Genomic DNA, 17,514 nt, shown 5'->3' on the forward strand with positions numbered 1-17,514 from the left:
GACAGCCAGCCTCACCCCATAGACCTACGAGTAAGGACGCCTTCAAGAGGACTCTGGCGCGGGCCACCATCTGACTGTAGCCACATCTGAACCGAAGCGAGAACAGCCAATGCATGGTTCTGGGGAACCAAGGGGTTCCAGATAGGAATAAATCATTGTTTCAGGTCTTTAAGTTTGGGGTGGTTTGTCATGCCACTAGCGCCACTTGGAAAATGAGGATGCAAACATAATTGCATACGTAGCAACACTGTAAGGCAAACGTAGGGGGAAAAAGGAACAAAGAGATCATCTTAAAATTGGTGGCGGGCAGTGGAAAGTCTTGTCGTCGGGCACGGTCCGCGTGGCGGGGGACCCTACAGACTACGAGGTGGCCACGGGCGCGTCAGACCCGATGGGGTACACAGCAATCCGGACAGATCCAGAGTGCTGAGTGGGAGAAAGGAGTCTACAGCGCAAAAACATTTATGTAAATTAAAAACAAGACACACAACTCGGTGTATAAAGACATATGCAAGACGGGGAAAGGGAATGGGATATAAAAGGAGTAAATAAATTAAGCGAGGGACCTTTCACGGATCAGTGAGTGTGCTTTTAACAGAGGAATGTCATTAGCTTATCTCTCTGCCCTTGCAGGCCAAATAAAAGCCGACAAATGAAAGAAAGTAAATACAAAGATGAGAGATCAGGAGCCTACGAGATTATGGCAGCCAGACAGCGAGATGCTGGTGACAAAGAATCTGGAAATGGAGCTGCCAAAGACAAACATCCAGAGGGGCGGGCACAGGGTTTCCCAAGTGGGGGGAAGTCCACCGAAAAAAGGGAGGCTAGGATAAGTGTAAGACGGGTCAGCTGCTGGACACTTCCATCTCCCAGGACAGCTCAGGGACGCAGACAGGACGACTGCGCAGTTGATGAAGTCATCTGTGAATGTGGTTCACAGACGGGTGACACGCAGGAATGAAAGGCGGCCCGGGAGTCCTGAGCAGGATTAGAAACACGGTCACCAGCCAGAGAAGGAGTCTGCTCGGCTTACGATGTGCAGCACTGTTCACTGGGCGGCTGTCATTTCAGGCAGTTAGGTGGTGATTCACAATTTCACTGTGTAATGGAGCTGGCTGAGGTGAGGGGGTTTCAGCCCTGCAAACGGGCAGAACCGCTGGGCTGCAAAAGCTCTCCTCAACGAGCTTTGGGCAGTTGGGCCCTTCTGCTTCTCGGAGAGCAGCCTCCTCCAAGTCCAGAGTTTGCTAAGAACCGCTCTCTTATTGGAGATTTTATAAGACTTTTCTTGGAACCCTCAGACAAATGAGGAATCAGAATTTATTTACAGAAAAGATACATTTGTTCCTATGAATCTCATTTATGCCGTGTTCCAGGAAAGTCGTATTTTTATTGGTCAGGGCAATTTCATGTAGGCTGAAATGGAAGAGGAAGGGGATTACAAAACAGAAGAGAAACCCAACAGCATTTCCATTCTCTGAAGATCTGCTAGGTGCATTGTTTTCTCTTTTGTTCCACAGACCACTGAAGAACCTGGACCGAATTATCAAAATGGCCACATCAGGGAAGAGGTCAGAGTTTTGGCTGCCTTCCTGATTTCTTACCAGCTTTCCAACAAAGGGAGTCAGCTACTTTCTTGATGGCCATGAGTCTGCCTTGAAGCAGCCTGACCTGGAATTTCGAAGCAGGGGTTGGAGAAGAGAGGCCAGGGATGGAGAAGCAAACACCAGTGCCCACAACTGAAAAAGTTACCTCACAATTTCCATGGCACAAATGTGCAGGAAGCCCTTTTAGAGTCCCTGGAACAGTTTCCAAAGAGGACATGAAAAGAATCCTAGTTCTGCGGGTTCTCTGCCTTGGATCCCACACATCACCCCTCCTCAAACCACAGAGAGGAAGGGCGATAGGTTTTACCAATGATGCTCTGGTGGGCTCAAATCAAGAGAAATACACATACAGGTCACTTGTTCTCTATGAAAAAACTCATTTTGCCTTCACTTAGTGTTGTCTTACCATGCTAGCAAGACTGGTCTGTAGAAGCCCAAGGAAATCTGGTGCCCATGTTACTGTAACTGAGGATGGTTTACTAACTTCTAGTCTGTGTGGAAGCAGGTGACAGAATGAGGAAAAGGGAGAAGAGGACCCAGGAAAAGCATCTGGACAACAGGACAATGAAAACTGCATCCCGTAGTAAGGTTACCAGGGCCCAAGTTTTGGCACCATTGTGGACTAGGACAAGATTATCAAACTTCTGTAGGTCTCCGTTTTCTCATCTCTAAGAAGGATTTAATACTGGGCGCCTGGGTGGCTCAGTCGGTTAAGCGACTGCCTTCGGCTCAGGTCATGATCCTGGAGTCCCGGGATCGAGTCCCGCATCGGGCTCCCTGCTCGGCAGGGGGTCTGCTTCTCCCTCTGACCCTCCCCCCTCTCATGCTCTCTCTCTATCTCATTCTCTCTCGCAAATAAATAAAATCTTAAAAAAAAAATTTTTTTTAAAAAAGAAGGGTTTAACACTAGCAGTGGTCTTGTAGAATTCTGATACAGATGAAACAAGATGTGCATACATCATTGCTCATCACAAGTAAATGCTCAAAGTATGTTCAGCGTTTGAATTTAGGCTTTAAATCCTGCTTTGCCTTCAGAGGTATCTGTTTTTAGTCTGGGAGGGGTAATGTTTACTCTGAAAATGTTCAGAGAATGTTAATACTATCAAGATGAAACAGATTTTTTTTTAAAGATTTTATTTATTTATTTGAGAGAGAGAGAGCACATGAGAGGGGGGAGGGTCAGAGGGAGAAGCAGACTCCCCGCCGAGCAGGGAGCCCGATGCGGGACTCGATCCCGGGACTCCAGGATCATGACCTGAGCCGAAGGCAGTCGCTTAACCAACTGAGCCACCCAGGCGCCCTGAAAACATATTTTTAAAAATAAGCTGAAGATGCCTGGAGAGGCTCTTGGCCCACATCCAGTGGGTGACTGAAGGACACTTCCTTCCCTTTCCTGTCCCCGAGAACTTACTGGGATCAAGATGAGCAAAAGTTTGCCAGGGTCCTGCACCCCAACCATTGATTCAGTGGCTCATGGAAGGGCCAGGGCACATATCCTCCAAAAGACTTTCCGATGATTCTGACACACACACTGAGAGCCACCGCAAGATGGAGGGGCAGACAGCCTGTTTCCCTGGCACTCTGATTCACGTCCAAGTCTATCTGGTGTAATGCTCAAACAAACCAGCTGAGTTAGGAACATTTTCTGCTCAACGAATCTCCATGTGCTCCTTCACGTTTCTCAGGGCCTCTGTGGTTAAGGAGGGGGCGTCTGTCCAGTTCTGGCCAACCGACAGTGAGCGGAGTGGGTCCCTTCAAGGGCTGTTTTAGGTGATGGGTGCCATCAGCCTGGCCCCCTGAGTGACCAGAGCTCTGTGCTCTGCTTTGTGCTCATATCCCCACATCTGTGCTGGACATGCAATGCAAGCAAGAAATAAGCTCTTCTGGTGTGTCATGCCACGGAAATTTGGGGAGTTAATTTGTAATGGCTGTATAACCTATCCTTATCCTGACTAACAGATCAGCCACACAAAAGAAGAGCCACCTGAGACCCCCCCAAAATAGCAGTTGGAAGGAGAGCCCTGGAGCCAGACCCCACTCCTCTCAGCTCCCTCCTTCGTGGCCAGGTTAGGGATGGGAGTGTTAAAACAGGTGGTCTTTCTCTTTTTCTTTCCCTCTCTCTCCAAACCTTTTACAAATTTAAACTTAGCTAATACCAGCCATATCTTTTTCATACAAAGAAACTCCTAAGAAGAAATGCAACATGTAAGATATGAACAAAATTCCATCAAGGGCAAAAGAGAAGACTGTGTATGACTACCAAGTTGTTAAAGCTGGGAGATGGGGATCACTGACCATAATCCACTTTTTGTTTAATTTGAAAATTAAGGAAAAGTATAAAGAAGAAACATATGCTTAACATTTCACAGCCTGGATTTAGCCTCTGTTAATATGTTGGCTTATTAGCTTTCTTTCTATGTCTATGTATATGTATTTCTACCTATTAAAAGTTATACAAAATAATACATTCATTTAAAAAATAAAATTAGGGGGCGCCTGGGTGGCTTAGTCAGTTAAGCATCTGCCTTCAGCTCAGTTCAGTTCTCTGCTTGGTGGGAAGTCTGCTTCTCTCTCTCCTTCTCCTCTGTGCTCTCTCTTTCTCTCTCAAATAAATAAAATCTTAAAAAAAAATAAAATTAGAACACTGTGGAAAAGTTTGAGTACCCTTTGACCTACACTTCCAGGTACTTGCTTCCCCTCCTCACCATAACTATTATGAGATTGGTTTATACTGTTCTGGTCTATTTTAAATACATGCACACATAGCCAATGTAAATTTATACACATACAAATTCATAGTAAATATAAAGCACCATTTTGCAGCCCTGCATTTTCCATATCCAGACACTGTGGTCAAGAAAAGCATCATGGAGGGGGAGGCAGAGCGGAAAGAGCTCAGATGGGACTCAAAGCCAAGGAAGGCAAATCGGAGATGAATCTTTATTTAACCTACATAAGGTCACAACAATTTCACTTCCAGAAATATCTCCACTATTACTGTTTTTTAGTTAAAAATATCAAAGAGCTACTGACTTAGCATATAACAGGAGACAATCAGACCAAGTAAATGGCTGCTTCAGAGACAGACCGTGCTCTGGAGGCAATAGTGTGACACTAGAAATCTCATTTCCCGGTAGAGGTGGGCAGCCTACTAGTAAATAGGTATTATAAACGAATGAATGACTGGAAAAAAGTACACAATAAAACACACAGTCAACGTAAAGGTGATTACTCTTTCTAATAGGCCCTTTGGCTTACTTGGGATTCTTCTTTCCAACTCCTTTAAACGTGACCCCCGATGAGACAAGCACCCTTGGACATAATAGCAGGTGAATATGCATACTGAAGGTGGAACTGGTGTGTAGAACCAGTGGAATTTAGAACTAATGGCTCTAGGGGAGGACCTTGAGGTCATAGCAGAGGATGCTCTCTAAATGGCCCTGGTTGGTGGGTTGGTGGGACGCGTGCTTGACCTGTGTGTCACACACCTGGCTGAGCGGCACAGCCCTGGAGCCTTCCATCCTCCTGGATCTCTAGGAGAAGGACAGTGGCAGACACAGTGCAGCTCCAGCCCACCTGTCATGGCACAAACTTACAAGGAGCCTCCAGGATCTCAGCCTTATCTCCCTGAAGGAGAAGGGGCTGGAAATGGAGTTCAGCCACACGGCCATTAATGTAATAAATCATGCCGACATCGTGAAACCCCAATAAAAACTTATACTGAAGTTCGGGGGAACTTCCCTCGTTGGTGATACTCTGAGTATCGCCCGAAAAGGCGGTAACACCACCTAGGGTTTTACCTGGAGAAGACATCAGGAACGTCTGCATTTGGAGCCCTTCCAGACCTGTGCCTCTTTATTTTGGCTGCTTCTGATTTTTTGCGATAATAAAACTATAATCATAAGTTAAAAAAAAAAAAAAGTGGCCTAAAGGAATATATGACAGGATTGTTACTTTGAAAAGCCTCAGAGTTAATGGTCCTCAGAGAGCACAATGTGTGAAGGAAATTTCTCTCTTTACCTGTAATCCTCCTTTCACAGCTTCCGCTCCCTTCCTCCCCAAAGGCTACATTACCAGGAATTTGGGCTTACTTCCTGCTTAGTAGGACAAGGTGAGGGGGGAGGAAATGGGCACTGCAGCATTCTAGAAATTTACTCGTCCTTTTTCCTGGCCAAGGAGCCACATGGCAGCTATTTAAAAATCTGGAGCTGAGTCCTCATTTATATTTTAAAAGACTTTAGCTGAACTGGGGGATTCCATTTGAATTACATGGGTCCTATGAACACAGAACAATGAAATCCCTTCATAAATGTAACACCACATTTAGGAATCAAGAGTAATTGGTTTGGAAAAGACAGACACTTGTGTCTTCTTACCACTACTGGAAATACTGCCCCCTTCCCCTGCCCCAGCCAAGTCAATTAACTAACACTAAGGGTTTTTAAGACATTTGGAGGGAAAGGAGAAGAAGTAGAGAGGGAGAAATTTGAGATTAAGGTGACTTTTATTTAGTTCAAGACAGTATGTCTTCTAGTCTCTTGAATTTACTGTGGTGATGACCAGAGACTCAAAGCAGAAGTCAGATCCCAAGGATGAAGGAAGTCCAGGAGAGGTTGATGAAATTCATTTCCCGACATGATGAAAATACCCAGGTGGGACGTAAGGTACACAGAACAAACTCCTACCACCACCTTAGGCCATGAATTTGCAGAACTTTCTGAAGAATTTGTACAAAATCTCAGAAGGAACTCGTGTGGCCTAATTTTGATTCAAGTCTATGACTCAATGGGACACAGATTCATGAGCTTGGGGTCATAGTTTTACTAAAAACTTTACCAGACTATGCTTTACCAAACTATCTGAGGAAAGCACTGATCATTTTTGCTACACGGCAGTTGACCTAAACGACTAGGTAAAAGATGAAAGTAGTGTGGAGAAGCTGGACCTACCATCCAAAGTCCCTCCTGTGGACTGCCCGGGCGCCCTCTGTGCTCTATCCTCCCTACAACATTGTAACAACCTATTGACCGGCCTGTCTCCCCAACATCCTCCCGGCCAAGGACAGTGTCCTGTTTATCACTGCAACCTCTCTGCCCAGCACAGAGGAGATGGCCAGTCATGTTCATGAAACGAATAAATGAATGAAGAGCCGAGTGCTTCCTTTCTAGGGTAATTAATCCTACCTTGCCTAAATTAAGCCCAATTCTTTAAGTGTGAGGAAATGAGTGGTTATATTACAAAGCATGAAGAAATAAATGATTATCTCATTTAATAACGAGCTGGGACCAATAATAAAAATTGTCTGCCTGTTGTTCCTTAGTTACTGCTCTGCCAAGTAGCCCAATCTGTTAACTGACATTAAAGATCTAACTTAATTAAATCTTGAGCAAGGCTTAGAAAACCTACCGAGAGCACTTGGTTTAATTACAGGCAGGGGGCAAGCACCAATCCTATTGATCTGGTCAGTTCAAATTCTATACAGTGAATGTGGGCCATGAAAAAAAAAAGTGGCCCCAGTTGCTTTTCAGGCAACTCTGACGAACTGTGAATTCAGACCTGCGCTAAAGACAGCAAAGGCAAACAAGCCATGTATCATGTGGTATCACAGAGATGGAAATGAAACTACCTTAGTCATTCCACAGAGCTACACATCATGAAGAACAGAAGAAAATGAACCACAGAAGACAGATTCCTCAGGGAAGTGAAATGTATTGGGTGGTGGTGGGTGGAAGTGACCCAACATTGAAAGTCTAGTAAACTGGCATTCAAAGGCAGCTAGCAAATTCTATGAGACCCACAATTAGTTTTGAAATACAGAGAAATAAATCATGGGTAGGTATGCACATTCCTGAGGACATTCCCAGTTGAGGAAGAGACACAAGTTCCTCAACATTTCATGATTTGGATGTAATGGAAATACAGATTATATAAAACCATATTAACTACAAAACTTAAAAGGTAATAAGAATAAAGGTTGTCTAAGTGCTTTATGAGTATGAACTGATTTTCCTGCCTTGGATACTATTCTTATTCCCACTCATGGCAGAGTCAAGTGAGGCACAGAGAGGTCAGTAACTTGCTCAAGGTTCACGGTGACTTGGTAGGTCAGGCTGTGACCCCAGGTACATCATAACAGTACCACCACATTATGCTGTTCTTATAACCTCCAGAGTTGGAGAACATACTTGCACAGAAGGGGGACTGGCTTTTCATCCTCTGCTTGTCACAATCCAGGGCTGCCTTGTACATTAGTAACTCAAGTTGAGAGGAGGAAATTTATTCTAAACCACAATATGCAATTACACCTAAGACCAACATTTCCTTCACAAAACATGCACCATCCGAATGTGCACGCTAAGAGCAAGCATGCCTAATTAGGGCATTAGTCATAACAACCAGGGAGTGTAACCCAGGAAATTCCAGGTGGTGTGGGCCTCAGCACTAAGTGCATTTCATCAGCTTGCCCAGATAAAGTCTTTGCTGACTGGGATGATTTACACCTGCTGATGCCAGAGTGCAGAAAGGCATCCTGTCCAGCTGGGGACTGAAAATAAGCTTAGGCATGTGAGTTCAGACAAAATCATGCTCAGATAGAACAGGTAGGAATGCTGGCCTTTTAATTATGACATTAGCCATAAATGAGGACAAGAGTTGGTAGTATTCAAAAATAGCCATTTCTTCCATATCCGTGCATAATGGCAACCAAGGAAACCTGTGTGTGCGTTTAGAACAGACTGGTGTACACGTGCTGACCTTACGGAAGACAAGTTATTTCCAAGGTGTTCTTTAAATGTAAGGGAGCGAGAGCAATGGTGAAGGATGAGGGATCTACTAGACGTACTTTTCCCCTCTAAGCCGGCTTTATCTGCGTGCAGAATTGCCAGTCAGAGCACAGCTAGAAAGCAAGCTGCTAATATTGCCAAGATTGAGAAAGAGAGTAAAGCCGGTGTAGTAATTCAAAGTGAAGTTCAGAGGGTATGTTTCTGATTGAAGAATTCATTGCTCTGCTCCAGACCAATCACAGATCAAATCCACAGCCAGACAAAGAAGTACTTGTGGGTTCTGGAGGAAAAAAAAATACTTTGTCTTTAGAAAATTGAGTGCTTTAACAATTCTGCCAAACATGACTCTGCTGAAACATCAGCTCCTTCAGCAAAGGATGTATTCCCTAAGCAAGTTTTGGTGCTTTCTGCTCTGAAGGCTGCTGCAGGCCACAGAACCATTTGGTAAGTTGGGGTGAATGACAGAAGTGACACACGCGTACGTATATAAACACACACATACACACACACGATTGTCATAACCTTAATAAATGCACTAGAGGAGGGGACGCTTCACATCAGAGTCCCCGCAGGTGAGAGCAGGTACTACAAATGTAAAGAAAATTTTATAGAAGAAACTGCAAAGGGGAAAATTCTATTTATTTCTACAAATTATAAAATATTATCAGTCTATCTTAAAGGAAGAACATTTTAATTGAGTTTGGGGAAGACGTGCATACCCTGGAGAACGGTTTGAGAGTCACTGCACTGATAAAATTTTACCATCCACTTAGATTTGTGATTCCAGAGAATAGTGTTTTTTAAAATCTTACCTGCATACCTCAGCGCTTTCAAACTACTCCCCTTTTGAGAATGACTTCCTGGTCAGAAAGGGATGGAGATTCCCAAGACTACGAATGCCACAAAATTCTTGGGGCTGCCCTTGGCTCTTACATGCTTGTTTGTCTTCCAGCCCCACAGTCCAGGGGGAAGGCCTGGCCAGGCCAGACTGGGTGCGCTCACCCGCCTCCGGAGCCGGTCCCGCTCCTCCCGGATGGCGTTCATGGTGGCCTTGGTCCTGTTCAGCTCCTCCTCTTTGCTGCACAGCATGGCGGTCAGGCTCTCATTCTCTTCCCTCAGCCCAGCCAGCTCCTTCTCCCAACGAGACCGCTCTTCGGCCAGATTGGGATACAGGTCCCGGCCAAGTACCCCTTCAATCTCCTCGACTGTCTGGAAAACGCAAAGACAAGCCCAGTGGGTTCCCTGGGAGCGAGGAGAAGGGAAGACAATAGGCAGGATGGGTGCGAGTGTCGACAGGAGTGGGTTCTACGGTCCTTTCACTGCTAACACTAACCATGACTACCCCCAAATCACCCTCTCCCCATTTTCAGAGAAGGCTCTGTCACTCGCCTGGGTCACAGTCTGCGTCTCCCAACAGTCCCCAGAGTCAGAACAACACAGTCCCTTCATGGGATGTTTGTCTATCTGTGGTTCTAACGGCCACGTCCATACAAATGCTTCAGTCCTCCGTCCACGTTCCAGAGTTGGTAAATACATGTAACCAGACAGCAAGCCCATTAGCGGGCTTCACAGTGCAAGTGCGAAGTTGCAAACAGCACACAAAAGCTAACTTGAAGTTTCCCAAATCATAGGCCTCCCATGTTGCAACTCTGGGATAGCAGAAGTCACATCACCATTTCCAGCTTTTGGTGTCACATCAGAATTCAGAGGGTGTGAATGAGGTTCAGTCCCAAGATGTGGAAGACAAAAATAAACCTCAGTGACACAGAAAAGACGAAGCTCATTGTGGATGTTTCTAAGACAGCAGGGATTTCATTAATTAATAAGACAGCTATGAGCGAAAAAGAATAGAATCTTAATAGTACTTGGAGACTTTTACAAATTCATTTAAGATGTAGTATTAATGGAGAAGAGACATGCATAAAATTAGGGGAAAAAAAAGGAAGAAGTAATTCTGCTTTGCTTCAGAAACTATTCATTCCCATCACTGCCCTTTGGCATAGGAAGCATAAGCCAACAAACTGATACGGAAAAAAGAGGGAGGAGGACCATGTAGGGCAGAAGGCAGATGTGAGGAGAAACAGGTGGTCTCAAAAATGCAAGAATGTGAGGGGACTACACCCTTGGATGCCCACATTGGTTCCGTGATGAAGAAGTTACACAAATCTTGCTGTCACTTTCCACACGTGGGGCTTCATCCTTCCCCTCAGATCTGAAGCTCTTTTCAGCCCTGCTCCAGGCCTACTCCGTCCGTCCCTTGCTGCTTGGCAGAAACCCTCGACCCCCTCCTGCCCTCGCAATGCTGAGGCCAGGACTAACACCCAAATTGACATTACAATCCAATACAGGGCCTCAGAGACTCCAACAAAACAAACGACAGCGGTTGCCTCCCCAAACCACATCAACTATATGTTTATAATTGCGATGAATAAGATGGAAAACCAGCTGTGTTATAAATATGAACCATGGTTTACCGTGAGATGATACCACAGCGCTTTTGTGAAAGCCAGGATTCCTGTGGATAGAACCTTGGGCCTAGTGTCGAAGGGATTTTTCAATTAATGTGTCACATTTTCCCTTTACGTGGGCTCCTCCCAGACTTTTCAGTTTGAACTGCTATGCCTAGGTTACTAAGCTGTGGTGAAGTCATATACAGATACCAGAGGCCCAGTAGCAATAGGCCTTGGCGTTCCCATTGCTCTCATGAGGACTCTGTGCAGATGCAGCACATTCCTCATTCGAGCTCCCAAGGCACCAAGATGGAAGGCTGTGGAAGGTGTGGCTGAGGCCTCGTCCAGTGTGCTCAGGACAGATGACTCACTCAAGCCCTGAACTTCCCTCTTGTTAGCACCATGAATTGCTAACTTCTGAATTAATATATGAGAGGCCTTAAAGTTTAAGTGAAACTTCCAAGTTAATCCTACAACTTGCGAGTGCTACATGATGGGCCACACTAAAATGATACGGTTCAATACTAGGAGTCTGAGTTTTCAAGGAAACCGTCACTTTTCCTGAAAAGCCAGTGATCTTGACTGCTGACATAATGACTTTTTTTTTAAACATGATTCAGCCCAACAAAAATTTACAGGGCTCCTACCTCTCCCTGGCGGTCCGAAGTATAGTACGGTTTTCTTAGAAACACTCATTCCTAACAGGTATTTGAGAAAACCACACTTCAGAAGAAAGAGATCTGACCATTTCCCTCACATGCCCTCAAAGAGCCAGCCAGAATGGGGAGCATATACCTTGATGGCCAAGTCACAGTGCTCACTGGCTGTGGTGAGCTGCTCGATGTGCCTGTCCACCTCGGCCACGGAGAGACTACAGCTGCTCTTCTTCCTGCAGCAGACGACATTCTCCAGCCCCGTCAGCACCCTCTGCAGCTCTGAGTTCAGGTCACTGCAATTATCTGTGAGTGAAGGTGGACACGATGAGTTAAGCAGGCAGGTGGGCAACGGGTGCTCTCCATTTCACTCACCATGAGGAAACCAGTCGGGTAAAATGGAATGGCAATGGAGCCTGATATTCTAGACTTTAATGCTATGCGGCCTCATGTCAATAGGCTGCTGGTATGTACTGCCTCTGAGGCTTAGAGCAAAGGTAAAGCCTTTATTAAGGAGTTTCAGACCACGGTCATTTTCTAGACAGCCATCCCACACTAAATGCTCTAGTCTTTCACTCGAAGGGAGCTATGTCTCAAGTTCTTTGGTAAGAACAAAGAAGGGTCCCAGAAGAGGCTGTTGGGACTTCAGAAGCCTTCTGGTCAACCTTCCTCCTTAGCTATTCAGACAAGTATGACTCCAGAAAGAGTTTCAGCAAAGATCTCAGAGCTTTACTCAACAAAGCAAAAAAGGCCCAGAGTGAGCAGAGACACTAGGCATTAAAAAAAAAATAAACTGTAAGAGACAGTCCTTGCCTTCAGTGAGCTTATAATCAGGACTTTTTTCTGATGTGACCAATCAATGTGCTCTACCATTGCAATTTAACCCACTTTTCCATCAGGGGAAAAGTAAACTCTTCTAATGAAGTTCATATTGTTCTCCATGTAAAGGTCTTGTAAGTCATTCTAATAATTTGATCCTGACTTAAAAAATCTGGGTTACATTTTTTCCTTTTTTTAAAGAGAGAGAGAGAGAACGGTGGGGGGGGGGGGACAGAGGAAGAGAGAGAATCCTAAGCAGGCTCCATGACTTGGGGCTTGATCTCGCATCCCTGAGATCATGACCTGAGCCAAAATCAAGAGTTGGATGCTTAACTAACTGAGCCACCCAGGTGAAAACTCTGGGTTACTTTTTTTTTTTTTTTAAAGATTTTATTTATTTATTTGACAGAGAAAGACACAGCGAGAGAGGGAACACAAACGGGGAGTGGGAGAGGGAGAAGCAGACTCCCTGCCGAGCAGGGAGCCCGATGCGGGACTCGATCCCGGGACTCCAAGATCATGACCTGAGCCGAAGGCAGTCGCTTAACCAACTGAGCCACCCAGGCGCCCAACTCTGGGTTACTTTTAATTGCTGGACATCTAGGGCTTGGTCTGGGAAGTAAAATTAATTATAATCTTAGTATGAGCTACAAATATTTTAGAAGATAATTCTGCTGGGGGAAAAAATCCCCTTAAAGTCAAACACAAATAACCTGCTATTTTGGATTATAGCAAGACAGGTGTTAAGCAGCCTCTCAAAGGGCATTCCTCCCCTACATCCAGTCTGATTCCTACATGAAAGAAGCTCAACGGGCGCCTGGGTGGCTCAGATGGTTAAGCGTCTGCCTTTGGCTCAGGTCACGATCCCGGAGTCCTGGGATCGAGTCCCGCATCGGGCTCCCCGCTCTGCGGGAAGTCTGCTTCTCCCTCTACCTCTCTCTCTCTCTCTCATGAATAAATAAATAAAATCTTTAAAAAAAAAAAAAAAGAAAGAAGCTCAACGTCTTCAATTTCTCTTCTTTGTTCCTCCTCCCTTCTCATCACAGCTTCCATGCACTACAACAGTCCATTGCTTTTGGGGCTTACCTTTAGAAGACATCAAGAAACTCAGTACTATAGTAACAGAATATATCAGAATCTTTTGGTCAACCTTATTTGACTGCCTGGATCTCCAAGTTACCTGAATCTAGAGAGAAGACAGCCTGAGGCTTGCACACCAACCAATGGACCCAATTATTCCCCTTCCTCTCACACCTATTCCTTCCCAGCTCTTGAATGGCACCACCATCAGCTCAGTTATTCAGGTTACCTGTCAGGCAAGCTTCATTTCCTTTTGCCCCACATCCTAAACCCAATCCACCTTGTGAGTGCAACCTCCAAAACTTATCCCCAAAGGGACCTCTTCTTACCATCTCCATCGATACCACCACAGTTCAGGCTACCATCATTTCTTCAGTGAACCCACCCGAACAACCTCCAACCTCCACTCCCCACACTGCAGCCAAAGTGAGCTTCTCAAGGATGTAAGTCAGATGTTACTCCCCTAGCCCAAACCACCTAATGGCTTCCCACTGTCATTCAGCTCAAGTCCAAACTCCTCACCACAGTCTGTAAGACTCTGCATGATCAAGACTGATGATGTTCTCAACGCAGGTTGCACTGTGGAATTTTCTGGGGAGTTTTTATAAATTATCCCTGTGCAGGCCCCACTGCGGACCAATTAAATCACAGTCTCTGGGGGGTAGGGCTTGGGCACTGAGAAAATTTTTAAAGGTCTTCAGATCACTCTCACATGCAGCCAGGGTGAGAACCACGGACCCTGTCCTTGCCTCATCTGCCTACCTCCCCCTCATTCGCTCCGCTCTATTCACACTCCTGACCTTCTCTCCATCCCTGGAGCATGCCTCCTTTTCCTTTGCTGTTTCCTCTGCCAAGACTGATTTCCACCCAAGTCTCCACTTACTCAGGTCTCAGCTCAGATGCCACCTCTTCACCAAGCTCTTCCCTATCTAAAAAGCATGGGGTTCTGGCTCTTCTCCCTGCTCAGTCCCTACCCCATTATCCTATCTTCTTCGTGGCAATTACCACTATCTGATCAGACTTATGTGTTTATTACCTCTTCTCTACTGAAATGTGAGCTCCATGAAGAAGAAACTTTGATGTTCCTCACCATTGTATCTCCAACACAGAAGAGTGTAGGTGATCAAGAATTATTTTTAAGTGGGCAAATACGAACCTCACATCATGTATTTAAGAGACAGACTGGAAACACAGACTGCCAGTAGCAGCCTGTTTTACATCAACCTTATGCTTTTTGTCCTCATCATAGACCATGCCCTGAGCTGCTAACAACTGGGGGACAGTCCTCACTGCAGAAGGTCCTCTGGAGAAGATCCTCTGGAGAAGGGCACCACAGGTGCCCACCACCAACTCAAGCTAAGGAGGTCCAGAGCATGCCGCTGGAACTCTCTCTGAAGCACACTTAATTGTAAGTAATAATCAGAGAAATTTCTCCAAATGATCACTTACCTTGAGCTGCAGGGTTCTTGGTACACAGGGCTGGAGTTCACGTAACTCCTGAATTATCTGCATTATTAAGTGCTTATGAGTGGGATGAGGAAGAAAGATGGTTCTATTCACACATTCCATCTGGATTTCCCCAGCACAGCTCCACCTGATACAGTGATCACACTGGACATGTCTGCTCTGGGATCTTCTGGCAGGACCTAGAGGTGGAACCAGGCTGCATGCCGATGATGTTGGGCTTTGGGGAACAGGGGGAGGGTGTATAAACCTGGCCGATACTTCTTTCTCATTGCTTAACCAAACAGTTGCTGAGCCCTGGCCTCAGGCTAGCAGCAGGGTACAAAAATAAGAGACTCTCCTCAACCTTGAGAGGCTCACAGGTGTACGAGGAAATGCCACAGTCCCTTCTCTCAGCTGTCCACTACCACCCTGGGGAAAGTGACCACAGAGAACATGGTGCTGGTACAGGATGGAGAATCAGGAGATGAGGAGGGTATGTAAATAAACATCCAGACTGAAAATAGCTGAGCTTCTTCCCTTTGAACCAAAGAGGGCCATTAATGCTTTCTATGGTCTTAGGAAGCCAAATGTCTAAGGCACAGGTTGGATGATGAACCCCACACACTCCCGCCTGTTATCCACCGAGTTCTGCACAGTGGTTTGATCCAAGTCCCACTAGTGATCCAGTGACACGTGGCTGTCTTTTTGTCATTCTTCAGTTTAGGAGGACAAGGTGGCTAGGCTGGCTGGAGCAGCTATCCTGGGTCCCTTGAGCGCTGCCCCCCAGCACCAATCACTCACCACCATTCTCCCCGAGCATCAGTGCTGCTCCATACAGAGTGAAATTAGCTTTCAGAGTCTGTGCCATATTCCTCTAGACATTGAGTTGGAATAAATTCTCAGTCCCTTCTCCCGACCTACAATGTTCTGCATCATCTGGCCCCTGCCACAGACGAGAGCATCAACACCACAGGTTAAGGCACTGGGAGTCTCTACAAAATGCAAGAGAGATTAAGGGACCTCTTGTTAAGGGACCAGAGGAGCAGGATAAACTGAGACAGGGACCAAGTATTCCAGACTGTGCAAAAGGTGCCTCATTCACAAATCAAAGCCACAATGAGATATCACCTCACACCCATTAGGATGGCTACTGTTTACAACAACAACAACATAAAATAATGTGTTGGTAAGGATATGGAGAGAAAATTAGCATCCTTGTGCCCTAATGGTGGGAATGCAAAATGGTGCAATCTCCGTGAAAAACACTATAGCAGTTCCTCAAAAATTAAAAATAGAACTACCCTATCCTCCAGCAATCCCATTTCTCAATCCAATTTCAAAAGAGTCGTAAGTAGGGCTCAAACAGATACTTGTACACCCATGTTCCTACCAACCTCATACACAATAGTCAAAGGTGGAAGCAACCCAAGGGTCCATTGACCAATGAATGGAAAAACAAAATGTGGCTTATATACACAATGGAATGTTATTCAGCCTTCAAGAGGAAGGAAATTTGGATGCCTGCTACAACATGGATGAACCTTGAGAAGATTACACCAGAAATAAGCCAGTTCCGAAAGGACAAATGTTACATGATTCCCCTGAGATGAGGGACGTAGAGTAGAGCTTACCAGGGGTGGGGCAATGCTGCTTACAGACACACGGTTTCTGTTTGGGAGGATGAGAAAGTCCTGGAAACGAATGGCGGTGAGGGTGGCACAACTCTGAATGTACATCCTGCCACTGAGCTCCACACTTGTCATGAGGGTGACACGGAGGCTGACTCGCTACAGCACCTCAGGCTGTGCTGTGCTTTGTTTAAGAAAGGTGATGGCTTGGCCCCGCGTGCCAAGGACAAAGAGGAGGCCCATCGTATAGGATACACATTCTTTTAACGGAGGTTATTTTTCTCTTTCCAAAGAAGAATTTGAAGTGGCCTGTAGCAAACACCCACACGAAAGGGGGAAACAGAATGACCGGACCCAGGGAAAGGACAAGGACGCTGATGGAGGTTCACACGGCTGCTGGGGCGGACTCTTCCACTTAGCCCTGAGCTTCCTGGCAGCCAGAGCGAAAATGAAACCTCTCCTGTCAGAAAGGAGGAAGCATTCCGGCTTCCCAAGAGAGACACTGTGTTTTCAGCCACAGATGCTAAAAGAATTGAGGTATATGGGACTTCATGTGTGGTGTAAAGCAATGGGATTGCCAGGCTCCTCAGACCCAGTTTCAAAGAGACGCAGATTTCATATGGTTTCTTCTTATGCGAACCTTCAATTAAAATTAAGCCGTGGGCCATTCAAGTACAACATGAAGGGACTTCTGGGAAGGAGTAAGTTCACACAATCTTGGCACTGTGCCTTCCATTGTCTAATTTGCTGTAAAGACGAGACAGACGACACAGATGATTAAGTGGAACGAGCATCTCCCTTTGACCAGAGGATGCAGCCCAGCCACCTGCGGCCCAGGATGAGTGTTGTTTGGACAGCAGGAGTAGGTATCTGGCACGGCCTTTTTGGTTTTTGTTTTTTTAGAACAGTTTTGAATTAATTGTCAGCATTTGAAAGTCATTAGAATTTATGGCTCTTCTTGTCGAGTCAGGCCTGGCAATACGGGGCCCGGCTCCTCACTCCTCACATGACTGCCAGGTGTGCAGCAGCCGGCAGCCGGCCCCTTCGGACTC

The 17,514-nt window shown here is 45.8% G+C and overlaps 1 protein-coding gene across 2 annotated transcripts in view; it reads right to left on the reverse strand.

Moving 5' to 3' along the window:
* Window positions 1-17,514, reverse strand: part of MCC (MCC regulator of WNT signaling pathway) — a 398,823-nt gene that overhangs the window by 59,497 nt on the left and 321,812 nt on the right. For both annotated transcript variants that reach the window (XM_044917088.1, XM_021701419.2), the window contains 2 exons: window positions 11,632-11,795; window positions 9,389-9,595 (listed from right to left, as the gene is read on the reverse strand). In XM_044917088.1, coding sequence (XP_044773023.1) covers window positions 9,389-9,595; window positions 11,632-11,795 — 371 coding nt within the window. The remainder of the gene's footprint in view (window positions 1-9,388; window positions 9,596-11,631; window positions 11,796-17,514) is intronic.

Source organism: Neomonachus schauinslandi, chromosome 7 (assembly GCF_002201575.2).
Source record: "Neomonachus schauinslandi chromosome 7, ASM220157v2, whole genome shotgun sequence".
Classification (NCBI taxonomy): domain Eukaryota; kingdom Metazoa; phylum Chordata; class Mammalia; order Carnivora; family Phocidae; genus Neomonachus; species Neomonachus schauinslandi.